The sequence below is a fragment of the Neomonachus schauinslandi genome, chromosome 16 (genome assembly GCF_002201575.2).
Source record: "Neomonachus schauinslandi chromosome 16, ASM220157v2, whole genome shotgun sequence".
In the NCBI taxonomy this organism is placed as follows: Eukaryota; Metazoa; Chordata; class Mammalia; order Carnivora; family Phocidae; genus Neomonachus; species Neomonachus schauinslandi.
Window position 1 is genome coordinate 33360147 of NC_058418.1, and position 27669 is coordinate 33387815.

General features: G+C 55.6%; 1 protein-coding gene across 6 annotated transcripts in view; it reads left to right on the top strand.

Annotated features, from left to right (window-relative positions):
• Positions 1-2580: 2580 nt before the first annotated feature.
• Positions 2581-27669, top strand: part of NDRG4 (NDRG family member 4) — a 32123-nt gene continuing 7034 nt past the window's right edge. For 2 of the 6 annotated variants that reach the window (XM_021704263.1, XM_021704273.1), the window contains exons 1-9: positions 2581-2631; positions 13593-13687; positions 17928-17972; positions 25222-25327; positions 25547-25667; positions 25753-25815; positions 25968-26028; positions 27069-27155; positions 27254-27310. In XM_021704263.1, coding sequence (XP_021559938.1) covers positions 2619-2631; positions 13593-13687; positions 17928-17972; positions 25222-25327; positions 25547-25667; positions 25753-25815; positions 25968-26028; positions 27069-27155; positions 27254-27310 — 648 coding nt within the window. In that variant the 5' untranslated portion in view covers positions 2581-2618. Of the gene's footprint in view, positions 2632-13592; positions 13688-17927; positions 17973-22057; positions 22153-22726; positions 22771-25197; positions 25328-25546; positions 25668-25752; positions 25816-25967; positions 26029-27068; positions 27156-27253; positions 27311-27669 lie in introns of those variants that run through there. The other 4 variants (XM_044911415.1, XM_044911416.1, XM_044911417.1 and 1 more) reach the window with 2 other exon arrangements.

Sequence of the window (27669 nt, forward strand, 5' to 3'; positions counted from 1 at the left end):
TCTTAGAGATGGAACTGTTGACCCCTCCCTCTGAGAGTCGGCCTGAGGCTCACTGAGGTAGCACAGGTGAGGGGCCTGGCCCTGGGGGGCACCTCTTGGGCTTCATCTTCCTTTTGGTTCCTTGATCCTGGCTGTTCCTGTAATGGAGAACCCCCCCCTCTCCCCTGGCTGGTTGGCCGCTAGGAAGTTTGGATCTGTCCCTACCCCACCTTACCCTGGTTCACAGGCACCTGTGAGATGTTGACCCCTCTCTGCCGTTGGATGTTGAGCAGGTCAAGGCCAGCATGGTGCCCCGTTTATTGTGGTGGCATACAGCAAGTGCTCCATAATTGTCGACTGAGCCCAGGCGCAGGCGCACATAGCCCGCCCATCCCATGCATCTCCAGGATAATTTCTTAGAGACCTTAACGTCCTGCCCCCCATGTCAGCATTAGGGAATTGTTTCATTAAACCTGTTTGCTGAATTCCTATTTCTCCAGCTGTTGATAGTTTTCACATTCTCCCTGTTTGTTATCATGCCCATTTTCCCGGTTAGGTCAGTCCCTTCTCCATACAGCTGGGAAGAGGTGGAGCTCAGCTTCAGACCTGAGCCCTGAGCCCTGAATCATCCCTGTGTGTTCAGACTCCCTGGCTTCGGGCCAGTCTTTGAGCTGCTCTACACTTTTCCCATATGTAAAATGGGACCATCATGGCGCCTAGCTGGTTGTGTTCTTCAGCGAGCTGTGAGAGCGTGCATGAATGTTGAGTGCAGTGTCCGGCAGGTGGTCAACAAATGGCAGTTGGAGGCCTGATGTCCCCGAGCTGCTCCTCAGTGTCCTAGGATCTCTTCTTCTGGAATGTTCCCGTTCCTTCTCTGGCTTCTCCACACAACCCAGATCTCCCTGAGATTTGCCCTGGGGGGACTCTGCTGAGACCTCAGGTTCCTGACACGTGGGACGAACTGGGGCACAGCATCTGGAGTTACATCACAGCTCTGACATCAGGTGCGGAAAGCCAGGTGCCCCTCACCTGTGGCGCTGGGAGGATGTCCATAAGTTGTCGTGCCCAGTCTGAGCAGGTCTTTTTGTTGCAGAGAGAAGTGGTGGGTGGTAGGGGCCGTTCTTGGAAGTCTCGCGGGTGACTGATGCACATGGTGGCCACCATTCTCCAGACGCCCTCCGTGTCTTGAAGTGTAGGAAGGGCAGGAATTTGGTGACCAGAGGATGTCATGTCAGGGTCTCCTCTCTTTTTCTCAGCTCCTCAGAAAATTCTTAATGTCTCTGAGCCTCATTCTCCTGATCAGCAAAATGGGTATAAGCGCCCTCCTTCACTGAGCACTGTGAGAAGGAGCCCGGTACGCTGCCATGCCCGCACACAAGCTTGCTACCGTCCTCAGAGGACAGACTCTTGGTGCCCTTTGTAGCTGGGCCCTTTTTTCTTTCGTAGTGTGGTGTGGGGAAGTGGGACATCAGTCTGCTCGCACACAGGAAGGTGATGGCTTGTGTGCATTTTACTCAATATGCCCCCAAGGTGGTTTGGAGTCCAGAGAGAGCTCTAACGTGGCAGATTTGGGGCTCTGGTATGGTCCCTTGGGAGCCTTGATATTGGATGCTGGAAATGGTTTAAAAATACCCAAAATTTAATCACTCGATGTGCGATTAACAAGCTAAACTTTTGCCTGTTCTGTCATTTGGATGCATGGAATATGTAGTCCCACACAATTTCATAGACTACCTTTAAATAGTGTTTGATTCTTGGCAGGTGTGTTGACCCACATTTTACATGTGGGGGAAAATGAGAAGCATAGATTTATCCCAGGAGGCTGAAAATAGGATCCCCAAACCTCATCTCCAGTTCATCCGTTTCAGCAAACTTCACTGCTTCTCCGGGGGGGCTGCAATGTGGGTGCCAGGGACAGGCAGACGGGAAAGGAGGCTAGTCTGCAGGAGGGAGAGACTTCAGAGTCGGCCCAGGGCCCCAGTGAGGGTGGGGGGGTGTGCGGAGACAAGCGCAGGGTAAACGCTGCAACTTTTATGAAGGGCACGTTGGCAATGATGTATCAGAAGTTTAAAAATATGTGTGATCTGTGACTCAGTTGAATTTTTAGGAACAAATAAAGATGTGTGCAGAGGTGTTTGTTCAAGGATGTTTATCCTGTAGTTGTTTATAGAAGAAGAAGAAAAAAAACTGGAACAATGTAAATGCCCAACAGCAGAGGAGATTAAATGAATGCAAGCGCTATCATACCAGGGAACCCCAGCAGCTGCAAATTATGCTACCAAAGGTGATTTGGCCGCCTGAACAGACGTTCCCTTACATATCTAATAACAATAACAACAACAACAACAACTTGTATGGCATTTGCCATGTGCCAGGCATAGCCCAGAGCGCTTTCTATATATTAACTCATCATCCTAACAACCCTATGAGGGATACGCTCTTACTTTGTTCTTTTTATAGATAAGGCCACTGAGGCACAGGGAAGTTAGGTAACTTTCTGAAGGTCACACAGATAGAAAGTGGTTAGCTGGAATTTGAACCAGGATATCTAGCCCCACAGTCCAAAAATATGTTTCAAAACAGTGTGTTTTTTTGTTTTTAGAAAAATCCTTTCTCAGCATGTTGATCAACAGTGAAAAATGATGAAAGAGCGTAAGTAAAAATGTTAACGGTGGTTTCCTCTGGGGAGTAGGGATTATATGCGCTTTTTACTTCTTTTCGCTCTTCTGTGTCTGACTTCTCTCAGTGAATGTGTGTTACATGAAACTCAAATTCTATTTTTAAAAACTAAAAATGAACAAATGCAGAGGGGAAAGTGCTAAGTGCTGGGATTCTGATGAAATCAACCCCGTGGGAACTCTGAGGAAGAGCTGAAGCCCAGTGCTATGGAGGGGGTGTGTTCTTGGAAAACTGGAGGGCGGAGCAGTCCTTCAAGGTGGATATTGAAGTCGGTTTTCTGTAAGTGTAGGGAGGAGGAAGCAACCGGGGGCACAGTGAACACATAAGGACTGCAAGACCATGACGGTGCTAGGCTAAGTAACAGCCCCCAAAGATACTCAGATCCTAACCCCTAGATCCTATGAATGTTACCTTATAGGACAAGAGATTTTGCAGGTGTGAATAAGTTAAGGCACCTGAGATGGGGTCATTCTCCTGGATTAGCCAGGTGGACCCTAAATGCAACCACAGGTAGCCTGACGAGGGCGAGGCAGAGGGAGATTCGACCACAGGGCACGGAAGAAGGTGACGGGACAGACGCCTGCAGCAAGATTCTTCCCTTGCACGCTGCTGGCCTTGAAGGTGGAGGATGGGCCGTCAGTCAAGCAACGCAAGGAAGGAACAGGGCTCTAGAAGCTGGAAAAGGCAGGAAAATAGATTCTCCCCTAGAACCTCCAGGGAAAGAATGGTCCTGCCAACAGCCTTGATTTCCGCGGAGTTTGTATTTCTGACCTCCGGAATGATAAGACAATAAATAGGTGGTGTTTGAAGCCACCGAGGTGGTGGTGACCGGCTAGCGCAGCCCTGGGAACCCAGGTCCGGGGTGTGTGCAGAGCGGACTCGGGGCCTCTGCGGAGGCTCTGACAGCACAAGGTGGTAGATAGACCGTGGGGCTGGGGTCGGGAAGGCTGGTGCTGGTCAGCCCTGGCCGTGCGAGCTCGGGCTGAGCCGGGCGCAGCCGGCAGGGTGAGCTGCGAGAGCGGCGCGATGCTGTCCTGTAAGCAGAAGAGCGTCACGTGAGCCTTGCCACGAACCTGGTCCCTGCGTGGTGACAGAGCTCTCGTTGCAATCATCCTAGAGTGCTCGAAACTCCAGACCACAGATGAAATGCACACTCCAGCCAGAGCGATCGTACATCTTAAGCCCCAGAACAAATACCTTTGAGGACCTACCTTTTCAGTTCACCTTTTGGGAGAGACGTGGCAGGGCGGGTGCTGTGGGCCTGGCGATGCACCCTGTCTTCAGCAGCTGTGATGGGGGCACCCCAGCCTCCCAGGGGGACTATTTCTGGCCTGTCGTCTCCCTAGACGTGGCCGTGCCTGCAGCTGTGGTTCTCCCCGCCCAGAGCATATGGATTGGGAATAGAGCAGGGGGGATGTCTCCCAAACGGAAACCAGGTGCCACTATGAGTAGGAGGGACCTGGGTGCGGGGTCCCCACACGGCCCCTTCTGGAGACATTGCGTCTGAGGCAGGAAGACTCTGGGAGTCGCGTGGAGTGAGTCCTTCTCTGCTAGGTGAATGCTGTTCCTGAAAACACTAATGCATGACGGCAATGCAGAGGGATCGGGGCTTCCGGTGGAAAAATGCCCAGTAAGAAAGCTTACTCTGTCTTTAATTCAGACCATATTGCAGACCCCTGAGCTGGATGAGGCTTGTTGCCTTAGCTTACCTCTTGAAATCTTGCATGAAGATCCAGGACAAGTGTATCTTTGTTTCTGGGAAACTTGCCAAATGAGGCAGATACACAGCTGAATTCAAGCACCGGTGTTAAAGAAGCTTGAGAATCTGTGGCCAAAAAAAACCCCGGGCTTTTTAGCTAATTAAGGTAGGTCATGTTTACCCATATCAGCACAGTTGCTGTGAGCCTGTGAGGGGTGGGAGAGAAGGGGCTGGCTCACTTGCTGAAGAGCAAACGGGGAGGACTGCTTCACGGATTATGCTGCCCACAGGAGAGAGGAAGCTGCAAGTTCTGGTTGAGCCCTAGCATTCCCCTGGTTTCCCGTGGGCAAACCCTTTCCTTTCCCTTTGCTTTCCGCTCCTTCAGCAGGTTAGTGTGGGCCTCCGAGAAAAATGCCCCACATTAGTTTCAACAGAATGGGACAGAAAACCCAAGATAACAATAGATTAAACAAGATAAAAGTGTATTTCCCTCTTTTGTAAATAGCATCTGAATATCTTCATATCTTCAATATCTCCATCCGGAATCATGGCTTCATGATTCTCAGGTACCCAGACTCCTTAGTATCCTTCCCCAGGGTCCAAAATGGCTGTTGAAGCTCCCACCATCACATCTATATTCCAGCCAGCAGGAAGAAAGATGGACTGAAGAATGGCATGTCTCCTCCCTTTAAATCACATGCTTCCATTTACATCTTATTGGCAGACTGTTGTCATGTGGTCATAAATAAGTTTTATTCCCATGATCCGCCTGCCCATCTAAAATGTAGGGATGTAGGGGCTCCTGGCTCAGTCAGTAGAGCATGCAACTCTTGATATCAGGGTCATGAGTTCAAGCCCCAGGATGGGTGTAGAGCATACTTTAGATGAATGAATGAATGAATGAATACCAAGTTTAAAAAATAAAAAAGGAAAGTGTAGGGATCTCTTCTTAAGGAAGAAGGGGAGAACAGATATTGGTGGACAATTAGTCTCTGCCACAGTGGGACTCTTACTGGTTTCCTACAGCAGCTGTCCACATGGACTGTGTTAGTGAGATTCTAGTTCCATCTCTCCTTGGTCCTGGTCTGGGGTTGGAGGTTTATCATGTCTGTGTGTAATCCCTGGAGCCATGTTGTGGACAAAAACCAGAGCTTCCACACTGGTGCTAAGCCTCAGTGGAAAGAAATTTTATGAAAGAGCTCTGTATGTCACCTCTGAGATGCATATCTTTTTCATACTTGAACGTCTAAAGTGCAGTCTGTGCTGGTGAGGTGGGCTTAGCGGCGGTCATTGCTGCCTGGCGCACCTCGGGGTTCTCGGCGGGGATGGAGATCCTGGAGGTGATAGCGGAGCCCGGATGTCAGATGCTGCGGGCACAGGAGCGAGGACTGCAGGGAAAAGCAACAGCTTGGAGACAGAGCGATTCAGGGACGTCGGACCCTGAATGTAGAGAAGTTTTAGGAAGACCTTAAAGAATTTATTTCATGTGTATGTTCCTTTTTAATTTACAAGAGTGATAGATGCTTTTAAAAATCTGGGTCTAGGGGCACCTGGGTGACTGTTAAGCGTCCAGTTTGATTTCGGCTCAGGTCATGACTCAGGTTCCTGAGATCAAGCCCTGCGTCAGGCTCCATGCCGGCCATGGAGCCTGCTTAAGATTCCCTCTCTCCCTTTGCCCTTCCCCACCTCTCTCCCCGTCTCTTAAAAAAAAAAAAAAAAAAAAGTCTCAGGGTCATGAGTTCAAACCCCATGTTGGGTGTGGAACCTACTTTAAAAAAAAATTAAAATTAAAAATTTCTTTTTTTTTAAAAGATTTTATTTATTTATTTGACAGAGAGAGGACACAGTGAGAGAGGGAACACAAGAAGGGGGAGTGGGAGAGGGAGAAGCAGGTTTCCTGTGGAGCAGGGAGCCCGATGCGGGGCTCGATGCAGGGCTCGATCCCAGGACCCTGAGATCATGACCTGAGCTGAAGGCAGATGCCCAACGACTGAGCCACCCAGGTGCCCCCAAAATTAAAAATTTCTTTAAAAAAAAACAAAACTGTGGTGTTGAATTGGAATTAAAGGTATCAGTATAAATTTCAGATTTATGCACACGTACTCAGATGGATATAGAAGTGTGTGTTAGTATACTTACATACATATCCTAACTCTGCCTGTTGAGACCACCTAGAACAATGGCACCCCAGCTGCAATGAGCATCCCTAGTGCCCAAATCTTGGTTTCTAAACAGCATCCTGCAATACAAGGAGACTGGGCTCTCTGGAGAAGTGGTTGATTACAGGATTCAGGCAGAGAAAATACGAAATGAGTTTCAAACATCATAAGGGACTAGGAAATTAGAAACTACTCAAAAAGTAATGGGTGTGTAGTAAAAGAACCCAACTCGGAGGAACCCCGCCATGGCCCAACCTGACGCAGTTTAAACAATAAAATAATGATAGCAATGTATTATAACCCATGGAATAGAATAACTATCCAGGAGTCCATACTGATGTAAACAAGTAATTGAATAAGTAAATGTAGGAAAAAGGACAGCTTTTTCTAATAGGAGAACTCCAATTAATAAGTGTAGAAGGAATGATAGAAATAGAAAAGCGTCAAGAAAACACGACAGTAAAACCGTAGGCAGGAATCGCCCATGGTTGCTACAATTAATGGGGGAAAGTATGATGAGAAACAGGAGGCCGCATAGTCTCAAAGTATCTTCCCACAAGATGCTGATTAAGTACAAAGAGAAAATAGTAACTTTCCACTAGAGAAACCTGCAGATACCTGAATCAGGCGATCAAGGTCAGCATCCGCAGCAGTAAAACAGACTGACATCACCTACTTACTAATGGAATGCAGGGAAAAGGGCACCTGGTGTCTGTTCTGTTCTTGCCCAAAGTGCATAACCTCGGTCTGAGCCTAGGGAAACAACAGACAGACCCAAACTGAGCGGCATTCTGCAGATGTAACCGATCAGTAGTTCTCAGAAGTGTCAACATCATGAAAGACTGAAGAACTGTCTCCGACTCCATGACAACTATATGCAACATGGATCCTGGATTGGGACATAATTGGGAAGACTGGTGAAATTCATATAAGGTCTGTAGATGACTTCACAACCTCGTATCAGTGTTTTATTGTTTCTTCTAGTGTTACGGTCTTGTGGCATGGTAACATTAGGGGAAGCTGGGTGAGGGGTGTGGGGGGAATTTCTGTGCTTTGTTTTTCCTTCAGTTTCTCTAGAGAGTTGAAATTCTTTCAAGATAAAAAGTTAAAAGGGGGGATGGGTTATGTCTTAATTGACAGTGCTTTTTTTCTCTTCTGTCGGTACATAAAATGTTAGTGTGGGTTACATTCAGTGGTATCTTAGATATGATAAAATCTGCCGTGTAGAATAAAAATCGCCTCTCTACCCTTCCAAACCATATCCTTCCCTAGAGACAAGCACTGTTCAGCTCCCCTCAATCATATGAGGACTTTTTTTTTTTTAGATCTTATTTATTTATTTATTTGAGGTAAAGAGAAGGAGAGCACAAGTGGGGAGAAGGGGCAGAGGGGGAGGGAGAAGCAGGCTCTCCACTGAGCAGGGAGCCCCCTTGGGGCTCGATCCCAGGACCCTAGGATCATGACCTTAGCTGAAGGCAGACACTTAACTGACTGAGCCACCCAGGCGCCCCTGACTTTTTTTTTTTAATTTGCAAATATATGTACCTGTGGTGCACATGTGTTTTGCTTAAATGGGTTTGTTTATACTTAATATTCTGTGATATCCCCTTTTATCTTAACTGCATATTTTTAAAAAGATTTTACTTATTTATTTGACAGAGAGACAGGGAACACGAGCAGGGGGAGTGGGAGAGGGAGAAGCAGGCTTCCCACGGAGCAGGGAGCCCGATGCGGGGCTCGATCCTAGGACCCTGAGATCATGACCTGAGCCGAAGGCAGTCACCCAACCAACTGAATCACCCAGGCGCCCCTTAAGTGCATATTTTAGAATGCTTTCCCTATTTCAGTGGAAATATGGAAATACCTCATATTTTAAATGGCTTATGGTGCTCCGGGTGTAGATGTCCCATTCTCCTGACATTCATTTAGGTCGTTTCCACTTTTTTTTTTTTTTTTTTTACTATTCCAAACAGTGCATCCTTGCACCCACTGCCTCATAGTGTATCCTGTGATTGGGATAAATACCTAAAGGCCGACTTGCAGAGTTGACAGTTACTTGCATTTTTATAAACTACCAAGTTCCACTCCCAATAAAGTTGAGCCCTCTGCAATCCAACCAAGAGTATATAAATCCAACCTCAGGGTATACAAAACTCTGTGCTGTTTCCCCACAACCTCACCAACACTGAATGGTTTCAATACTTTGAGTCTAAAGTGAAGAATCAGTCATTCATCTCATTCCACAAAAACGTATCAAGTACCAGCAGAAAAGATTAATGATTGGTTTTGGTGTCATGTAAGGAATGTGATGGGGAAAGGCATTGCCGGTGTAGGGGGCGGTAGGAGTGAAGAGCCTGCTTCCTGTGGGTAGAATGTGCCCCCCGGCTCAGCTGGGATCCTCAGCTATGAGTGTCAGCATCCACATATGGCTGCCTTAAGCCCAGCGGAATGTGCTGGAAGGATGAGTGTGTGTGTTGTCAGGGAGGCACTGACTGGGGGGCAATGGAAACTCATAGGCCCAAATCAAGGAGAAAACAGGAGAACTGGTCTAGTTCAGGCTGGGCATAAATCAAGGGGCCATAACTAGAGAGAAGACCTAGAAGCCTAGGCCAGCAAAAAGTGCCATCTATCCCCTGTACCCTCCTGTCGGCGTCTACCAAGGGAGGCGGAATATACCCGGAGTGGGGATTTAAGAGCACGGACTGTGGGTTCCCTTCCTGGGTCAGCCACAGGGGGACCTGCACCAGTCACTCCCACCTTGTGCCTGCCTCTTTTCCTCATCCGTGAAACGGGGATGCTGAAGGAGGGTGCTGTCCCAGGCTTCTCTTCTGTCCCTCTTCTCTTACAGTCCAGTTTCTTCCTGCCCCACAAGGTCTGGTTCACCTGTATGCTTTCTCCCATGTATATGAACCTCACTTTCTTTCTGGCTTGCCTTTCTTCGGCTTCGGTCCCTGTGTGGCTTGGAGGGACAGTGATGGGTGTTCTGGGCTGGAGAGCTATTCTTCATCGTGCAACCCTGTCCCCACATAGGCTCCTGGGCGCTAACCACTGGTAGGGGTCTCCAGTTGCTGAGATGACAAAGCTCCCCACAGTACATTTCCAAACATCCTCCTCCACTGTCTGAGCAGGGTTTCCACTCAGCAGTTGCTTTATATATATATATATATATATATATATGTGGGGAGGGACAGAGGGAGAGAGAGAATCTTAAGCAGGCTCCATGCCCGAGGTGGGGCTCGATCTCACATGAGATCATGACCTGAGCCAAGATCATGACCTGAGCCAAGATCAAGAATCAGACGCTTAACCCACTGAGCTACCCAGGTGCCCCAACCACTTACACTTTTAGCCCTAACTCATCTGAGGGTTTACAGGGCCCAGCCCTCAGCATAGAATCCTATTTGAAGAAGCACAAACTAGGAACCAAAAGTAATTTAAAAGAAACACAACTCCTCTTAAAGAATCACCCATATTCGCGCTGCTCAGGAGCCCCTGTCCCCACTCCCAGATCTCCTCCGTACTGTGACAGGTCTCTGTCACGTAAAGAGGCCGTGTTTCCCTCTATTGCAAACATCCGTGTAGTCTCCCTGCCAATAGGTAGGGATCCCTCCTCGAGCAGGAAAAGAGCTCCAGAGTTGCCTGAAGTCTGCAGAGGAGGTAAAGGAAGCCCCTAATCACCTATGTTAAATTCTTTTTGTCTCACCCAAATGGGTACCAAAATCTTCCATTGAAAAAGCATTTTTCCACCCATTATCTCTGATGCACTTCTGAGGCGGGCAGAGGAATGCTCAGGTTCCCATTTTGCAGATAAGCATCCTTTCAGTGATTTGCCCAAATAAGGCTAGGCAGTGAATGACACAGAAGAAATACTGGCCAGGGTTCCAAGGACTCCAGGCCTAAGCACCGAGAAAGTGAGAAAGCCAAGGGCTGGAATAATCCCAGGCTTGTTTGGATCTAACTCACTAGGTTGCCTTTAGGAAGCAGGGATCAGAGGGGAGAAAAAAGGGTGGTGAGAGGAGCCATCACTGTTGCTTCCCAGACCCCTGGGGTCACGCGCCGCCCCCCCCCCCACCTGAGCCATGGCTTCCTTGCAGGAGGTTGATAGGAATCTCTCCCCCACCCCCCAGCTTTACTGAGATAGAATTGCTATTTAACATTATGTACATTTAAGGTGTACGATGTGTTGATTTCATAAGAAATCTCATTTTCCTTTAACTTAGCCTCTAGCTGCTTTTTTTTTTTTTCAAACCATAACTTTCTTCGGAAGAACCTTCTATGCCAGCGCCCTGTGGGAATGTCTCTGTTCTGCAGCCCCACATCACCACCTGGTGGGCCCTGGGCGGCCTTGTGTTTTCCTTGGGTTGTGACATTTCTAGCTCCCGGGATTACAGGGTTTTTCTCCAGCCCCCTTCCTCACCGCCCCCTCGATCACGGGCCATCTGTCCCTACACTGCCCACTCTCAGCCCTTTCAATAGCACTATCCTTGGGGAGGATGGTTTCATAACAGGCCTGGGTGAGGGGAGGGACACCCCAGTGCTGCCAAGGTGCTTAATCGAGTTGGTTATTTAGGGAAACTGGCAGCTAAAAAAAGTCCTAATGGGAGAAGAGTTTTCCAAGGTGGGGGCCCTTCGTTCAGCTCCCCACACGGGGAGATGGATGAGTGTGCACGCATCAGAAAGGATGGAAGAGAAAGGGGGGAGGGGAGAGGATGCCTTTCTAAAAATATAGCCCATCCGCACTGTGTTAGCTGGTTTCCCCGGAAACCATTGGGAAGAGCGCACTCCAGCACCGTGTGGAGGTGCGGGGACCTGGGGGCCTGAGTGGGCAGGGACCTCCCTGCCTGGCCTCCTCGGGCCGGGGATGAGGCTCTCCCAAGGGGGCTCTGCAGCTCGCCGTTAGCCGTCCATGAGGCCTGGGTGACCGGCAGCTCCCAGCCCAACCTCAGCCCATCTAAACCCCAAACTAGACTCAGGTGGGGACCCCCATGTAATCTGGAGGCACCATCTTGCTAATATTCTGGAGGACTGATGCTTCCTGCTTCTAACAGGAGGGAAGGAAGCCCAGGGAACGTCTGGAGCCGCCCCCTGGTGTCCTGACAGTCGGCCACAGAAAGAGACTCCATCGGAGACCCTGTGCTCTTGGGTCCCAGGCGCTCACTGCACCAACTCTGCTGTCACTGGGCCTTCCACGGGGAGAAGGGACAGGCAGGGGCGGGATGGGCTGGGCTGCGCCTTCTGACCAACCAGCTGTTGGGATTGTCAGCCTTTCGGGGCAGAAGGGAAAGTCCGAGGGCTTCCCCCTTGAGAAGACGAAAATAGAATTGAGGGAGGATGAGCAAGTGGGAGGAGGGCTAGGAATCCAACCTTCCAGGGCAGGCGGCTTTGGTGCTAAGGAATGAGCACTGGACCAAAGTAGGAATCCAGAGACCCCATTTCCAGGCCTGGCCCCATCTGGGCATGCCCCAGAACCTCTTGGTTTCCTCATCTCGCTTCCCTCGAGGGTGAAGTTAAATAGCGCAAGGAAGTACTTCATGATCCGTGAAGTGCTTGCAAAAAGGAACTGACCGTGATCTTCACAGGGTCTCTAAAAAATGCTGATTTTTCTACATTTCAGATTGTGGACCCCTGTTTTCAGTCCTCCGCCCAGGAAGGATGCCTGTAAACTTCATGATGTTCATCCTTCCAGGCTTGTCTGTGGGGGCTCTTCCTATTTTGTAATCTCGATGATCCTGTATGTTTTATAACTTCTTCCATGTATTAGGACACAAGCATTTCCCCCATGTTATTACATAATCATTCACAAGTGATTGACCCACAGTTTGTCTGGTGCCTTCTTCATGGACATTTAGCTTTTTCTAGTTTATTATTATTATTAGAGAAGGCACTGCGGTGAGCATTCTTACAGATAAATCGTGAGGTGCCCTCTCCAGTTTCCTCTTCGAGAGGAAGAAATCCTCTTCCAGAGAGAGGATTGCTGAGTCCAAGACGATGAACCTTTTAACTCACTGTAATTCATTCTACAAAACTACCCTCCAGAAAGGCGCAGCCGTTTATGCACCCGCAAGCAGGACGAGAGAAGTGCGGCCTTCCGTGCATCATGACCAGCACTGCCAAGTCCATGGGCAAAATATATATATACATACCTTGTTTTAATTTGAATTTTTTTGACTTCTCGTGAGCTTTAATATTTTCTCGTGTATTTACTGGTCAGTTTTAATCCTTTTACGGATTTCCAGGTCACCTCCTTGGCTAGTTTTTCTCTTGGTGCCTTCTAATCTATGCCGTCATTAAATCCAAGCTCGGATGGCAGCGCCGGGCTCCACAGATCGACTCTGCCTCCCCCGCCCCCACCACGGGCTCCTCCAAATAGACACACCCAGGCGTGCGTGCATACACACATGTGCACGTATAACCCTTTCCTGAGGTTCAGACTGAAGGCTCAGAGTCTCCCAGGGACACCCAGCCGTTAGGGCCTGGGCCCTGGCATCTGGTGGCTGTGGGTTGACCTCAGGTCATCCGTCCCTGCTGCTGGCTGGTTTAGACCAGCACCCCCTCCTTCAACATCACTGTACACTCTGCTTGCCCCACTCCCAGGGCCATCCCCAGCCAGGCTTTTCCTCCCAGGCCCCAGGACAGCTCTTGGTTCTGTTCTTCCCTGTGCCCTCCAGGACCCCACTGTCCACTTCCAACCACCGGGGGCTTCTGTCTGCTTCTGCACCTGCATTTGGCTTCCCCACACTCATTCTTCTGCATCTCAGTGAATGCAGAGCTTTCCTTGAAATTGTTTTAAGAATCATCCTGTGGTGCTTTTTCTCTTTTTTCTTTCTCAACATGTTTTAACTTTTGAGAGCAAATAATATAATGACCTCCTCTGAGCTAAACAGGTGGATCTTGCAGATGAAGCCTCGCTGCTCCTGCGAAGCCCGGCGCTGGGGGTGCACTTAGGGACGCGGTTGGGGGGGATGGAGTGGTGGGTGTGGTCCCGTGTGCCCCTGCCCGGCCTGGGCTTGTGCTGTCGTCCTCCCCCGGGGAGATTCGGCAGCAGGGCCCAACTCTCGTCCCCCCTCCCTCCCTAGGCCTCCTGCTCCACGACGTGACCATGGCCGGGCTGCAGGAGCTGCGATTCCCGGAGGAGAAGCCCCTGCTCCGGGGCCAGGAGGCCGCCGAGCTGGTGAGTCGCCCCTTCGCGGTCCCGGGGCGGAGGGCGCCACCTCGTGGCCAAGAAGGAAACCGCGTGCCTTCCCTCCAGCCTCGCCGACCCTCCGTGGGGAGCGGCGCCAGGAGGCCTCCCGCCACCCTGAGACCCAGCCCACCGCGCTGTGGCTGTGGCTGTCTTCGAGGCTGGGAGGCTCTTTAGGAGAGTTATTCCCATTTCAGTGAGGAGAAAACAGGCGCAGAAAGTTAAGTCACTTGGCCAAGGTCGCCGAGCTAGTCATGGTTCTGGGAGGCCCTGGAGCCCCAAGATGGTACCCACTGGGCAGTGGCAGGGCCTTTCCTCATCCGCCGCCTTCTCTGTCTTTCCTCACAAGTCTCTGAGGGCCGAGGGCAGGCGTGACCCACAGTGCCATCAGGAGCAGTGGGACTGTTTTGTCCCGGAGGGTTCCCTCCTGGGCACCGAGGGTTAGATTCCAGAGTTGTTTCTACCCCACATTTCCTTGTGGTGGTGATGCCTGGCGCAGCCTTCCTTTCCCTCCCTGCAAGGAAAAGCAATGGGTCCACTGCTCGGAGAATCCTTGAGTGTCGGGACCCCGGGTATCCGCTGGTTGTGCCGCCCACCTCTCATTTTACAGGTGGGGAAGCCAGGAGCCCAGTCCCCGAAACTTCGGCACACTGGTGTCTGCCATGCCCTGTCAGCCTCCAGCCAGGAGCTGAGTGTCTTGTGTTGGGACAGAGTGGCCGGCTGGGGCTCCAGGGGCCCAGCCACACCAGGCTGGCGGTCCTGCCCCTTATCTTCAAGTCAGAACCTTGGGTTAACGGACAAGACCTGAGCATGTGGGGGCAGCCCCCAGGAATGGTCAGGGGGCGACTGGTGAAAACTGTTCCAAGGCCCCCCATCTCCTGTCATGGAGCCTCCCCAGTGCCCTCCTTACTCTACAGCCTTTTAAAATACGTCATGTCCCTTTCTGCTTAAAGCTGGCCTGTGGCTGCCACCTGGGTCGAGCTACAATCACAGTCCTTCTCAGGCCCAGGAGCAGGGCTGCACCCCACCCCCAGCCTCCTCTCCTGCCCAGGGGCCCGCTACTCTTCCTGGAACCAGCCAGTCATGTTCCAGCTGCTGCTTCCCCCCGGGATGCCTAGCTCCAAACTTTTCCTCGCTTTATCCAGGCTCTGACCCAGTGCCCTCTCCTCAGAGAGGCCTACTCTGACACCGAGTCAGATCCTGACACCTGAACAGAGATGCTGTCCGTTTCATTCCCGGTCTCCCCAGGGCCTAGCCGAGCCTTGCACCCCGAACGCTCTCAGTGAAGAGAGTTGGGTCATCCCAGATTGTGAGGCGTCTTGGAAGAAGGAAGTTTCCCAGAACTTTCTGAAAAAGTCCCTCCTCCCCACAACCACCCCCCATTTCAAGGCAAGCAGAGACCGGCCTCCTTGTGAGGCTTGGTAGGGGGTAGACAGTGCCCTTGGGGACCCCTGCACCCCACCACAAGGGCTGAGGCGTGGGGGTTAGGGAGCGGCTGCCCGGAGGTGCTGCGTGCAGGTAACAGGTGTCTGTGGGCGGCACAGAGATCTGAGGGCACCCTGGCCTCCCGCAACCTTGCCTGGCTCTCCCACCGCTCACCTCCACGGGGCACCCCAAGAGATGCCCCCACGCCCCCTCCCTGCCAGCCTGGCCCAGTCCTTACTGCCCCTCCCACCCTGACTTGGTGAGCGTGGCCCCTCTGGCCAGCACCCTGGCTCTGCCTTCTGTCTGCGGCATTCGGTGTGCCCCACTTCATCCCACCTGGACCCCGGCCGGGGTTTGCCACCGTGACGTGCCTGCCCTGCGAAGAGTCCGCGGTTCAGCCCTGAGCCCCGCCCCCCCCCCCCCCCCCCCCCCCGGTTCCTCTCCTCCCTCGGCTCCACACACCCCATGCCCGAGACCTGGTCACATGTGCATTAACAGCCCCATCCCCAGCTCCCAGCATGGCCACGGCAGATTCTCATGACCTCACTCCGCCTTCCAGAGCCATCCTCACGCGCGCTCTCTCTCTCTCTCTCTCTTTCCCGGCCGTTCCCTGAGTCTCCTCTTCTAGCTGCAGTGCAGGAAGGTGTCTGGCCCCTCACTTCTTAAAGCTTCTGCGGTGTGCTGGATGCAAATTCTTTGAGTCCGGTGGGGAGCGCATAGTTCCACGTGCTCACCCACCATCGCGCTCACCATTTCAGGCTTGCTTGCCTGTGAAGACTTGGACACCAGGCGTGCCCAGGGCTCCGTGGGGAATTGTTGCTCCTTCTGCCCATGCCCATGCCTGCATCCCCATCCTCCGTGTCCACCATCCTCCGAGGCCGCTCCTGGGCCTCCCGCCAACGGGGCCCTCTCTCCCACCCATCTGCCTCTGCGTCCGACTGTTCCTGCCCTTCTTCCAGGACCTCCCGGGGCTCTGGATTGGCTTCTATCATTCCTGCTGTTTCTTGGTTTGGGATCCTGACCCTCCAAGGCTTTCCCATCTCCCGGGGACCCCTGGCCCACTGAGAGCGCACAGCGCACCCCACCAATATCTGCCTCATCCTTTGTGTTGATTTTGTTTTTCCAAAACTGCTTCCTCCTCTGCACCCTTAGCGTCTCAAGTATAAAAATCTCTCCTATCTCTTTCTCTGCCCTCTCGCTCGGGCACAATCTTTGTGTAAGAGGATTTCTCAGGAACCAGCCTCATCCCCTTCCCGGAGACCCCCATCCCCTCCCTGAGAGGTTCAGGAGGGGCCTGGCCACCTCCACGCTCTCCCCTCCACAAGAAGAACCCCCCCCCCCAGGCCCTGGAGGAGCCAGAAGGTGAGGCCGGAGGACAGCCATTGTGTGTGAGAGAGCCCCAGCTGCAGGAAACCTGGCTTTCCTCTTCGGGTGGGAGACCCTCTTCAGCTGTCTCATTCTCTCCCCCGCCCCCACCGCCCTAACTGCCAGAAAGCAGGTGGTTGAACTTTTCCTTATTTTGAGAGTAAAACATCAGAATTGCTGGTTTTCACTCTTTTCCTTTCAACTCCCATGATTTGGGGTCATCTTCCGTCTTGTACATTAGCAGCGCCCCCCTTGTTTGGCTGTCCTCTGATGACATCCTGGTCCTAATCTGACTGTCTCATTTATCCGTGTATTTGTTCTGTAGAGCCGTAGGGAGCTTGTGCAGCATACAAAGTCAGGTACAGGAGTGTAAAGGACAGAACGACAGCTAACACCGCGCTTCTCTTTAATCCTCAAGGACATCGAGGCTCCGAAGCTAGATGACCTGCCCAGTTTGTCCCAGCTGAGAGGAGGGGAGGAGAGGTTTCTAGACAGACACACTAGAAAGCAAGGCAGAGGCCCAGGATCTCTGCTCCCCTCTTGCCCCCATGAGGTTTCCTTCCCTAGACCAGACCCGCAGAGGACACACATATGGGGTTCTAGCCCCCCTCTTCCACTCTGCATCGTTGCTGCCTTGCAAACAGTGGATGCTTCTGAGCTGAGTTCCCCTCATTTGCAAAGTCAGACTCGTTCATCCAGATCTGTCTGGGTTTGGGGAGCCCATTCCAGCCCAGGCTTTATGGTGAGAGCAGAGCCAGCCGTGGTCCCGCCCCCCTGGCACTTGCAGCCCAGCAGGAAGGATGGGCACCAGCGACTCCCACAGTTCAGTGTCAGTGAGCCTGAAAGCAGGGGACCTCTGTGCTTGGAGAGCACAAAGCAGGCAGGTCTGGAAAGGCGGGAGCAGCAACAGATCCAGACAGAGCCTTTATGCAGCTTGGAAAAGCCCCAAGTTCCTCCCTCGCTGTGTGGGTCCCCGCTTCCCCATCCCTACTGTGGGGTGGTTGTCCTGCCTACCTCTGCCCTCCTTCCCCGGCCTCCACCGCAGGGGTGCCCCAGCGGCCTGACCTTGAGAGAAAGAGAGAGAGAGCGAACGCGTGCGTGTCTGTCGGCAGGGCAAAGTAACCCACGGCAAGGATTTGGCTTCAGAGATCCCACCACTTTCTAGCCATGGGACTCAGCCTCTCTAAGCCTCACCCTTCCCACCTGTAAGATGGACATCTTCCCATTTTAAATTTTAGGTAAGATTGATACGAGTAACTACTTGTAGGCTTATCCATCAGGCACCTAACTAACCCGCTGCCTGGGAAGCCCTGGGTCGCCTTTGTTAATATTAAGATGGATTGGGGAGCACAGCAAGTGAGTCTGCTCCAGGCTGAGCCCCCCGGAGCCCCCTGGGCCAGCCAGGGCCTAACATGCTGCCCCTCTGTTTGCCTTCCCGCAGGAGAACTCTGACACCTTCCTCTTGGCCGTGGACACAGACTGGAAGGTAGGTCTCAGCTCAACCCCCCAAGGTAGGGGACTGCCAGCCCCCTGCCCCTGACCTTGTCCCGGCCCCTGACCTTGCCCAGCCTCGTCCCAGAGGAGGATCACGACCCTTCTGTGCAGGCACCTCGCAGCCTCCAGGACCCCCCCTCCCCCCGCCCCATTCAGTGCAGCTTTCCCTGCCCCCTGCTCAGTGGAGACATGCCGCTGCTTCCCTGAATGGGACTGAAGCAGGGGTGAGGCCTGGGGGAAGCGAAGATGGAGCTGGGATGCTGTTACCTGAATCAGCACTTTCCTCCAATGAGGAAAATCTCCAGTGAGGTTGGTGCTCTGAAATAGCTCCCGTTTCCACGGAAACTGTCACCGGGACAACTGTGTCCTCTTTAGTTTGATGCCAGGTTCCCTGTGAAAATCTAACTTGTTCTTTGTGTTTATTCCTCTGCCCTGGTGAGTTCGCTCACTTGACCAGCCATTTCTTCCCTCTGAGCCCCACCGTGGCCCTTTACATCTGAGGGCAGACACAGTGGGGAACCTCGGCGGGGTTCCAGAGCCTTGCTGGCCATCAAAAGCTGCTGAACAAAAGCAGACCCTTCTAGGGCCTTCCTCCTGGCTAGCTGGAATGCCCCTGCCTGGGCCTGCCTTCCATTTGATTTGGTTCCATCTCAGAGCCCCATGACCGCCCCAACCTCCGGGTCTGGATGCCAGGGGAGCGAGATGCGAGAGGTGGGGTGGCCTGCAGGCTGCGGCAGGGACCCGGATCCCAGGCCTGTGCATCAGGCCCCGGGTCACGTGTCCCTTCAAGGCGACCGGAGGAGGCTTTGGAGTAGCTCATGTGCATGTACCCCGCTCCCCTGGGAGCACCGGTTCCAAACACAGAGGGCTCTGGAGCTGAGGACACCATGGGGTCTGGGGAACAAACGGGAGCCCAGGAGGAGGGAGAGGAGGGACGTGCCCGGGAGATGGCCCAGGCCCAGCTAGGGATCAGTGCGGGCCCCTCAAGGGGGCCTTCTCGTCCTCGCAGCTCAAAGGAGGACAGGAACATATGGACAGACGGCCCCTTTGCCCCAGGAGGAGGCTGGAGAAATAAAATCCCAGAGCAGCCAGCCCCTGCCTGACACCAGGTGGGACCCGCCAGACCAACGGTGCCGACTGCCTGGCCCCCAGAACACACCTGGGGGGATGAAAGGGGCGAGGGGAGTCCTGGGGTCCTTTGCCCCTGGGCCGGTGGGCCGGGCCTAGCCCAGGGTTGGGGCGGGACCCTTTGGGGAAGGGCAGCACGTATTACAAGGCACCTGCCCCTCTCCTCCACTTACGCCTCCCAGAGGCTGCTGCCCTTTTTTTTTTTTCTCTAGAAAAGCAGCTGAGAGGATGCATGACCCTTACCTGGGCCAAGGCCTGGCAGGGATTTTCTCCCCTTTCCTTCCTTGCCTCAGTGGACCCAGCCAGTCGGGGAGGCAAGACAGACAAGAGCCCGACAGACCTGGGTCTAGGGCCCGTCCCTGCCACTTGTGGGCCACGTGACCACCAGCACATGTCACTACCTTATTTGTACAGTGAGGACAGAGAGCTCGCACCTCCCCGGGTGTTTGTAGGGTTGGGAGTGATGCCCAAGGCCCAGCCCTCAGATCCCGAGCTCCCTGTGACTGTGGGCACCCGAGCATGGAGTCAGGGGCAGGTGGCCTGTGTGTGGTTCCTGGTCCTGTGTGATGTTGGGCAGGTGACAGAACCTCTCTGTGCTTCATTTTCCTCGTCTGTAAAGTGGATGTTAAGAGGATAAAATAAGGTAACGCGTGGAAGGCATTTGAAAGAGGCTGGCAAGTGGCAGATAAGCTAATAAGCATTTGTTCCTCTTGATAATGTGCCCTCAGGCCCAGCGTGCTAAGGTGCTGGTAAGCTCCGTGTTTACTAGCTGAGAGGGACAGTTACTTCTTTGTGCTTTAGTTTTCTCATCCTTTTCCATAGGTGTGAGGCCTGTGTGTTACCCTTGCAGCTACCTACGCCGATGACACAGCTGTCCTCCCATTTACAGATGTGGAGGCCCAGAGAGGTTGACTGACTTGCCCAGGGTCACACAGCGGAGAAGTGGCAGAGATGGGACTGGGCCCACGGTTTGGCCGGCAGGACCTGAGCCTGCCTCGTCTGGCCACAATCCAGGGAAGGGACCAACAGTGTGGAGAGACGCACAGATTGCCCCGTTTCTCCCGTCAGGGCCTGGGCAGCCATGAGGTCGGGTCTGGAGCTCCGTCACGGAGGTCTGTCTTGTCTTCATAGCAGCTCTCAGGAAGGCCCAACTCCTGTGTTATGGTTGAGGAGGCTGAGGGCCAGAGAAATTACAAAGCCTTACCCGGGGTTACTGGGCTAGTGGGTGGGGGAGCAGGGACTTGAACTCGGGTCTGTGGATTTGAAGCCAGTGAGCTGAGCAGAAATGGGGGCCGTGGCTGGGAGTGGGCAGTATCCAGGGTTAGCTTCTCCCCGGGGTCCAAGGGTGGCAGAGCCCCTCAGAGGTCAGAGGTTGGACTGGGCATAAGGTTGGATGGTGACCGTGGAAGAGCAGGGGGTTCGCGGCGGGAAGAGTGGGAGGAGAGCCCCTGCCCCCTTTGGGGAGCAGGTAGGAGGAGTAAGTGCATAGGGCAGGAGCCGGGCTGTACCAAAGTGGCTGTGGGCAACAGGGAGCATGGCCAGTCCGTGAGGGGCAGGGTGACACCCCGTTCTGCACCCTGGCTGCCCCAGGGGAGCACAGAGTGCTGGGACCCCAGAGCCAGAGGTCACAGATGGGGCAGGGCAAGTTGTCGGTGCCCCCCAGGCGGAGGACGTGGCTGGGAATAGCACACATGGCAGGTGTTGACCAGGTCCCTGGGCACCCAGAGATGGGGTGGTGACCCCCTCCCCCCAGGGCTGCCAGCCAGCGTGCAGGGCTGGTGGGACAGGGGGGCCCGAGTGGCATGTTCCTTCCTGGGAGAGACAGAATGGGGACACAGGCGCCCAGCACCCTCCTGAGTTGCTCCTGCTTCCCTCAATCCTTGGACTCCCTCCTGGGCTCCCCTCCCTGACCTATTTCCTCTCCTCTCCTCTCCTCTGCCTCCTCCTTCCCAGTTTACTCTGCCTGTGGGTCTCTAGCCGTCTCCCCGCACAAGTCCTTGCTGTTCAGGAGGACAGGGCATGGGGCCTGCGGTGGCCCGTGCATCCTGCCCCCCACACTGGCTGGTCCCAGGACAGAGAGCTGAGGGGGCGGGGGTCTGCAGGAGGTGGGCACGTCCGCTCTGGCAGGCTGACTCCCGTTCCTCCTCTGCCTTGGTGGCCTCCGGCGCTTGCTGTAGGATGGGGGTGGGGAGGGCACAGCTGGTGTGTGTGCCCCACGGTACCGCTGGCCCTGCCTCCGGCCCAGGCCCCCTGCCACCAGAGCCCCCATTTTAGCGCCATGGGCAGGCTCCGGGCATGCCTGTGGGTGGAGTGGGGGCTGCCCTAGGGGAGGCCCTGGAGAGTGGAGAAGGAGCAGTCCCTGGGACAGGGTCAGGAGAGAAGGTTGCCCCAGACAGTCACTCCCCCATCCCTTCAAGGTTAAGTGATCCAGACCTTCCTGAGGTGGAGGCTGGGCTTCGGGCCCTCTCAGGCCCTCCCTGCTTCCCAGGGAGGGGGGTCAAGGGCTGAGCCCGTCTGGAGCGTGCCGGTGTGCGTGTCCGTGAGCGGCCCCTGCGTACCTGACACAGGGCACACCCGTATGGGGAGCTTCTTGTCTCGGCTTCCCAGGCCCCGCGTGCAGCTGCGGCTGTCGGGAGGGGGGGGGGGGGCCTGGGGTGCTGGGGGGGCCGGGTTGCAGGGCCTGGGGCCCAGCAAGGATGCTGTGTTGCCGGGGGTGGGGAGTGGGGGGCGGGGGGACCTCAGAAGCCAATGAGAGCCAGGTTCGTCTTCCACCCGCCAATCTGGAAGCGGGGGCTCGGGGAGAGCGAGTGGCTGCGCAGGAACCCCGCAGGGAGGCGGGGCCGGCCTGGGCCGCCGGGCTCCGCATATAAGTGGCCCGGGAGCGGCGCCCCATCACAGCGCCGCCGTCTCCCCCTCGCGCTGCCCACCCCCACGGACCCTGGTGACTCAGGCCTTTGTTTGCCCTGCCTGGTAGAGGCGGATCGCCTTCTCGCTGGGCAAGATGCCGGAGTGCTGGGATGGGGTGAGTGAGGGCTCTGGGGGCGGCCAGGTGGGCAGGGAGGAAGGGACAGCCCTCTGCCTCTGGTGGCGGAGCTGCTTTCGGTCGCCTCACCTTGTGCGTCCCTGTGTCCTTGTGTCCCTGGTGCCCCTGGCCTGCAGCAGCGGCTGGGGCTTAGCCGCTAGTCAGGGCCTGTGGGGAAGGGATGAGATCCGCAGAAAGTGGAACGCGCTGCGTGACCTGTCTGCAAGCCTGGGTGGCCTCCCACTGACAGTGTGCCCTTGGCCTGGCAAGTGCCCGGCTGGCGTCGGCCGCGCGCCTGTGACCACCTCAGCCCTGGGGGGGGCTCCGTTCCCTGCACGTGTCGGGCCGTCTACCTTCCTGACCCTGCGAGGGTTGTCCTGGTCGTTCGGGCGGCTGCACCGGAGTGAGAACGGAAGGACAGCCGCTTCCTTGCTTAGGAGATGCTTGCAGCCCCGCCGCGGTCCCCAGGGAGCTGCAGTGCCAGTCCGGCTGGGCGGGGTGCTAACCCGCCCTTCAGGCTGAGGTCCCTGCAGGGGAGGGGACGAGGAGGGCGTCTCAGCGTCTTATTTAGTGGGTGGGGAAGGGCAACGCTGTAGCCCTGATCCTGCGGGGGGTCGGGCCCGGGCAGCAGTGCCCAGGGGTGCTGTTCTTCCTCAAAGAGGGAGCAGCAGGGGCACACGTCCTCCTCCACCCCCACGCCCGGCCTGCCCTGCCGGGGCACAGACCCCCCGGGCCACCCCGTACCCCGGCAGCGACGTCAGCGCCTACCCCGGGTGCAGTCCCGGTCGGCCGAATTGCTGATGTGGTTGATGGAATGAATGGTACTAGCCGGCCCCCTCCAGCCCCTCACCCCCTCCCGCGCTCTGAAACCCAGCTGGGAGCGCCCCCCCGCCCCAACTCTCAAGGTCATGGGCGAGGGGAGACCGACCGGCGGAGAGAGGACGTCAGAGCCCCCTCCCTCGCTGCGGCAGTGCCGGCGCCCACCTGGAGGCTGGGGCTCTGACGTCACCAGGAGCCAATGGGAGCGCTCGGTCCTGGGGGCTGGGGGCTCAGAGTGCTTCGGCCTGCGGCCCTTGGGTCGCCCCTCTTGTGCTGCACCCCGAGGGCCGGGGACACTCGGCTCCTATCTGGCTGAGCTGGGTCAGAGCTCCTGGGTGGGTGGGGGAGGCGGTTCAGCCAAGTCATTGGGCCGCGCGGGACCAGCAACTGGGCCATTGCCCTCAACAGCCCATCCTGCCGCAGGCAGCGGAGCCTTTGGGGGTGCGGGGGGACGGCGAGCACTGTGCCTGACTCCCGCGGCCCAGGGGCTGCTGATGGTGATGCCGCGGTCACAGCAGGGCTAGGAGGGGGTAGACCCCCCGCTCACGCACAGCCACCGTGGTGGAGGTGTGTGGGTAGAAGACTGCCGCCCTGGGCCCTGACTCGCACCCGGCGGGGCTAGCGCTGAGCCCTGCCGAGAACCGCCCTTCACGCCGCGGGAAGCGCATTGCAGCTCTTGTGCAATGGGCGCCCCTCCTGCCCCCCAAGCCCTGCCCTCCAGAGCTGAGAGTAGTGTGGGGGCTGGTGGAGGATGCCGCATGGCCCCCCCAGCTGTGGAGAGCTGCCTGCTTGGAAATCTGTGGGGTGGAGCCTTCAGGACACATCCCTGGCCTCTGAGGCTGGCACCTGGCAAGGCCTGTTTAGCCCTCTCTGGATTTGACCTTGGGCAAGTCATTTCTCCTTTCCCAACCTCAGTTTGCTCCTTTGGAGCTTGGATTCCTGTGAGAAGAAAACGAGACACATGGAAAGTGGCTGGTCAGCCGTCAGTGAGGAGGAAGTGTTCCTTGTTTTGATGGCCCTGAGGGAGGACAGGCCTGGGATGTGGGGAGGCTGGGGTGGCCTTGGGCCCACTTAGAGGACATCGGGTTTACTTAACAGGGCCTCACAGCAGAATTGTGGCTCCCAGGGTGTGGCCTTTGGCTCTGGTGTTGACGCCACCTTGTCATTCCCCGCTGGAGACACAGGCCTGAACAGTGTTCCTCTGAGCCCTGACCCAAGAAGACCAGACCCCAGGAAGCTGTCTCCTGCCTCCAGAGTCCCCCCTCTTCTGTCAGGAGCAGGAACTTGGTTCTGTCTGAACCTAAGTGTCCTCCATGAGCAAAGGGGGGGGAAATGCATGCATAACATGCTTGGCACTTGGCACACATTTGGGCGGGGGGGGGTCAGTCATGTCCTGCCCTTGACCTTAGCCCCATCTCCCACTCACACAGCCAACTCACAGCGTTCCCTGTGGTGCAGGGCAAGACTGTTAATTCAGCTCTGACTGACCCTCTTGGAGTCTGTCCATCAAGTGGCCAAAAGTGACTAGTTTGCAGAGGGACCAGCCCCCAGGGCACCTTCCCAAGGCTCAGGGATGCCTGAGCACATTGGCCGCCTCCTAGAGCATCTAGCGCCTGTTCTCGAAGGACTAGCAGCCCCAGGCCACAAAACCAGGGGCGTGAACTCAGGAGGATTCCAGAGTGGTCACTGCAGAAGGCCTTTGGGGTGGGGGTGGGGGTCTAACCATGCCCTGCCTGAAGGGAGGCCTTGGGGGTCCCGGGGAGGGGCATTCAAGGCGGAAAGAACTACAGGAGCAAAAGTGTGGAGGTGGGGACCAGGGGCGGGCGTGGGGGCTGGAGGCTGGGCTTGGCCGACATGGGGGTGGGGACTGCAAATTCCAGGCCGGGCTGCAAAGCAGCCCTGAAGGTTCTGAGTGGAGGAACAGGGAGAGGGCAGGACTCAGGCTGGGGTGGCCACACTGTCCTGGAGGGGCTGCAGTGACTCGGAGAGAATGGGCTTCACTGGACCCTGCAGGGCTGAGAGCGGCAGGGCCTGGGCAGTTAGCGGACTTCCCTGTGCACGCCAGCGCACGGTGCCCGGCGCCAGACACCTCTGGGAAGGGGTGCTCCATCTGGTCTGCTCTCCCCGGGGGGGGGTGCCTCTGGGGGGAGGTGAGAATAAGATGCCCCCCTGCTGGGAGGTAGGGGCCCCACCACAGGCCCAGCAGCCCTCAGGCTGCTCCACAGCCGGGAGCGAGGGCTGCCCAGAGCATCCCGTGCTATCTCCCCTCCAGGAACATGACATTGAGACACCTTACGGCCTGCTGCACGTCGTGATCCGGGGCTCCCCCAAAGGGAACCGCCCTGCCATCCTTACCTACCATGACGTGGGCCTCAATCGTAAGTGCACCCCGGCCCCATCCTGCCTGCTTCGGCCTCCCTTCCTTCCCCACAGGGCCCCCAGATCCCCACTCACGCTCAGGCCTGTGACCGCAGCCGTTTGGGCCTCCGTGTCCCTGCTGGCCCATGAGGCTGATCACGCCCACCTTGCCCTCCCTCTCAGGCCCGCAGGCCTCCCCACCCTCGGCTGAGACATAGCTGACACGTGTGTCTTTGCAGACAAGCTGTGCTTCAACACCTTCTTCAACTTCGAGGACATGCAGGAGATCACCAAGCACTTCGTGGTGTGCCACGTGGACGCCCCTGGTCAGCAGGTGGGGGCGTCGCAGTTTCCCCAGGGGTAGGTAGCGGGGACCCCCCGTCCAGATTTCCCCAGCTCTGTGGCCCAGGCTGCACCCGGCCCTGACCTCCCCCTCTGCCTGCAGGTACCAGTTCCCCTCCATGGAGCAGCTAGCCGCCATGCTCCCCAGTGTGGTGCAGCACTTCGGGTGAGTCCCCACCCAGACCCTGTCCCTGGGCTGGGGGCCGGAGGGTCCCCCCACCCCACCCCCGCCACTGCAGAGCCAGCGGGCACCAGCTGAGGGCGGTCGTGGGAAGTGCCTGCCCTGGCCCTGGAGTGACCGGCCATGCTTTCCACCAGGTTCAAGTACGTGATTGGCATCGGAGTGGGAGCCGGAGCTTATGTGCTGGCTAAGTTTGCAGTGAGTCTCCCTCCTCCCACCCCCTCCCAGGGCCCACGGCTCCCTTCAGCCACAGGAACATTTGCTCTTTCTTCCTGCTCCTTCCCCTCCTCCCAACTTGCTCTTCACTTAGAAAATCCCTTTGCTTTTTTTTCACCCAAGGAAATTAAAAAAAAAAAAAAAAAGTTACTTTTTCCATACATTTCCTCAAAAGACTATAAACGATAACTTGCTTAGCCATTAGCCAAAGCCCACATTTCTGTGAGCAACAAACTCTACAACGAATTGCTCTACCCGCTAAGTTAGGATTCTCCTAGTTACTTATACACTGATCAGGGTAATATTTAAACGTGAGTCATTTCTTAACCAAAAGTTACACTTATGTTAAGTTTGGAAGGTTTAAAAAAAGTTGCATTTCAGAAACCTCACGTTGGGTAGGAGCCCACAAGCTTTCCATCTCTGAAGACAAAAGTTTAATTTTCCGGATTCAAAATATTTCCTTTTTTTTCTTTTAAAATATTTTTTTCCGAAAGAAAAGGCCAAGCATTCCGAACTGCAGCGTGGATTTCAGCACTTAACCACTCGTTAGCTGCTGATCATCCCCTGTCCCCCCAGAAAAACCTGACAGGATGGCTGTGTCTTGTGTAGATTATACCGTTTTCCCCTAAAGAAATCATTCGAATCTCTTTTACCGTCGAACACAACACAGGCTCTGGAAAGGTCTCTATAAAAACAAAGAAGCAAAATGTTTCACTGAAGATGTTTACTCCTCAGTTTTACAGCAGCATCTCCGCGGAAAACAGTACTAGAGGCCTAGATTCGAAATCAGTCCGAGAACCGCCCAAGGTTCCAGGCGGGGAGGAGGGCGAGCAGGGGCTGCTGGAGTCGTCTGCGGCTCCTTGAAGCCCTTGCAGAGCGCGTCCTTCTCCTCGGGCCCTCCCAGCCGCCTGTGAGATAGGCAGGGCCGGCCCCCGACAGCCCGTGTTCTTGGCGGGAAGACGGGGTGGGGGGCTCCCTACACACCCTCCCGCCTCCCAAGCCCTGTCTCCCTCGCTCCGCAGCTCATCTTCCCCGACCTGGTGGAGGGGCTGGTGCTGATGAACATTGACCCCAATGGCAAAGGCTGGATCGACTGGGCGGCCACCAAGGTGAGCGTGGTCCACTTAGACGGGGGTGCTGGGGGTGCTGGTGCGGGGGCGTGAGGGTGAGGGGCGGCACTCACGCTGGCCTCCGGCCCGGCCCACAGCTCTCCGGCCTCACCAGCACTTTACCTGACACGGTGCTATCCCACCTCTTCAGCCAGGTAAGGGGGCGGGGCCCACGTGGGAGCAGCGCCGGTGGCTGACCTGGGGGTCTTGGGAGCCTCTAGAGGGCCGGGCTCCGCCCACTCTCCGGGGAGCCCAGGACTCGTACCCCCTCGCAGCCAGGCAGGAGGAGGAGGTCTGGGTTGGTGTTATGTGGCATCTGACCTGTCTCACTCTGTTGGGCTGAGACAGATGTGGGGGGCCTCCTCCCAGAGCTGGGTGGAGCCCTCCCCTCACTTCATGAGGCCCCGCCGCCATGCCCCCCACCCAGGCCGGGAATGGGACGAGGGCTGCTGGGCTGTGCTACCTGCATGCCCCCTCGGAGACCCCATCCCCTTCTGTTTGTCCGCTCCCCTCC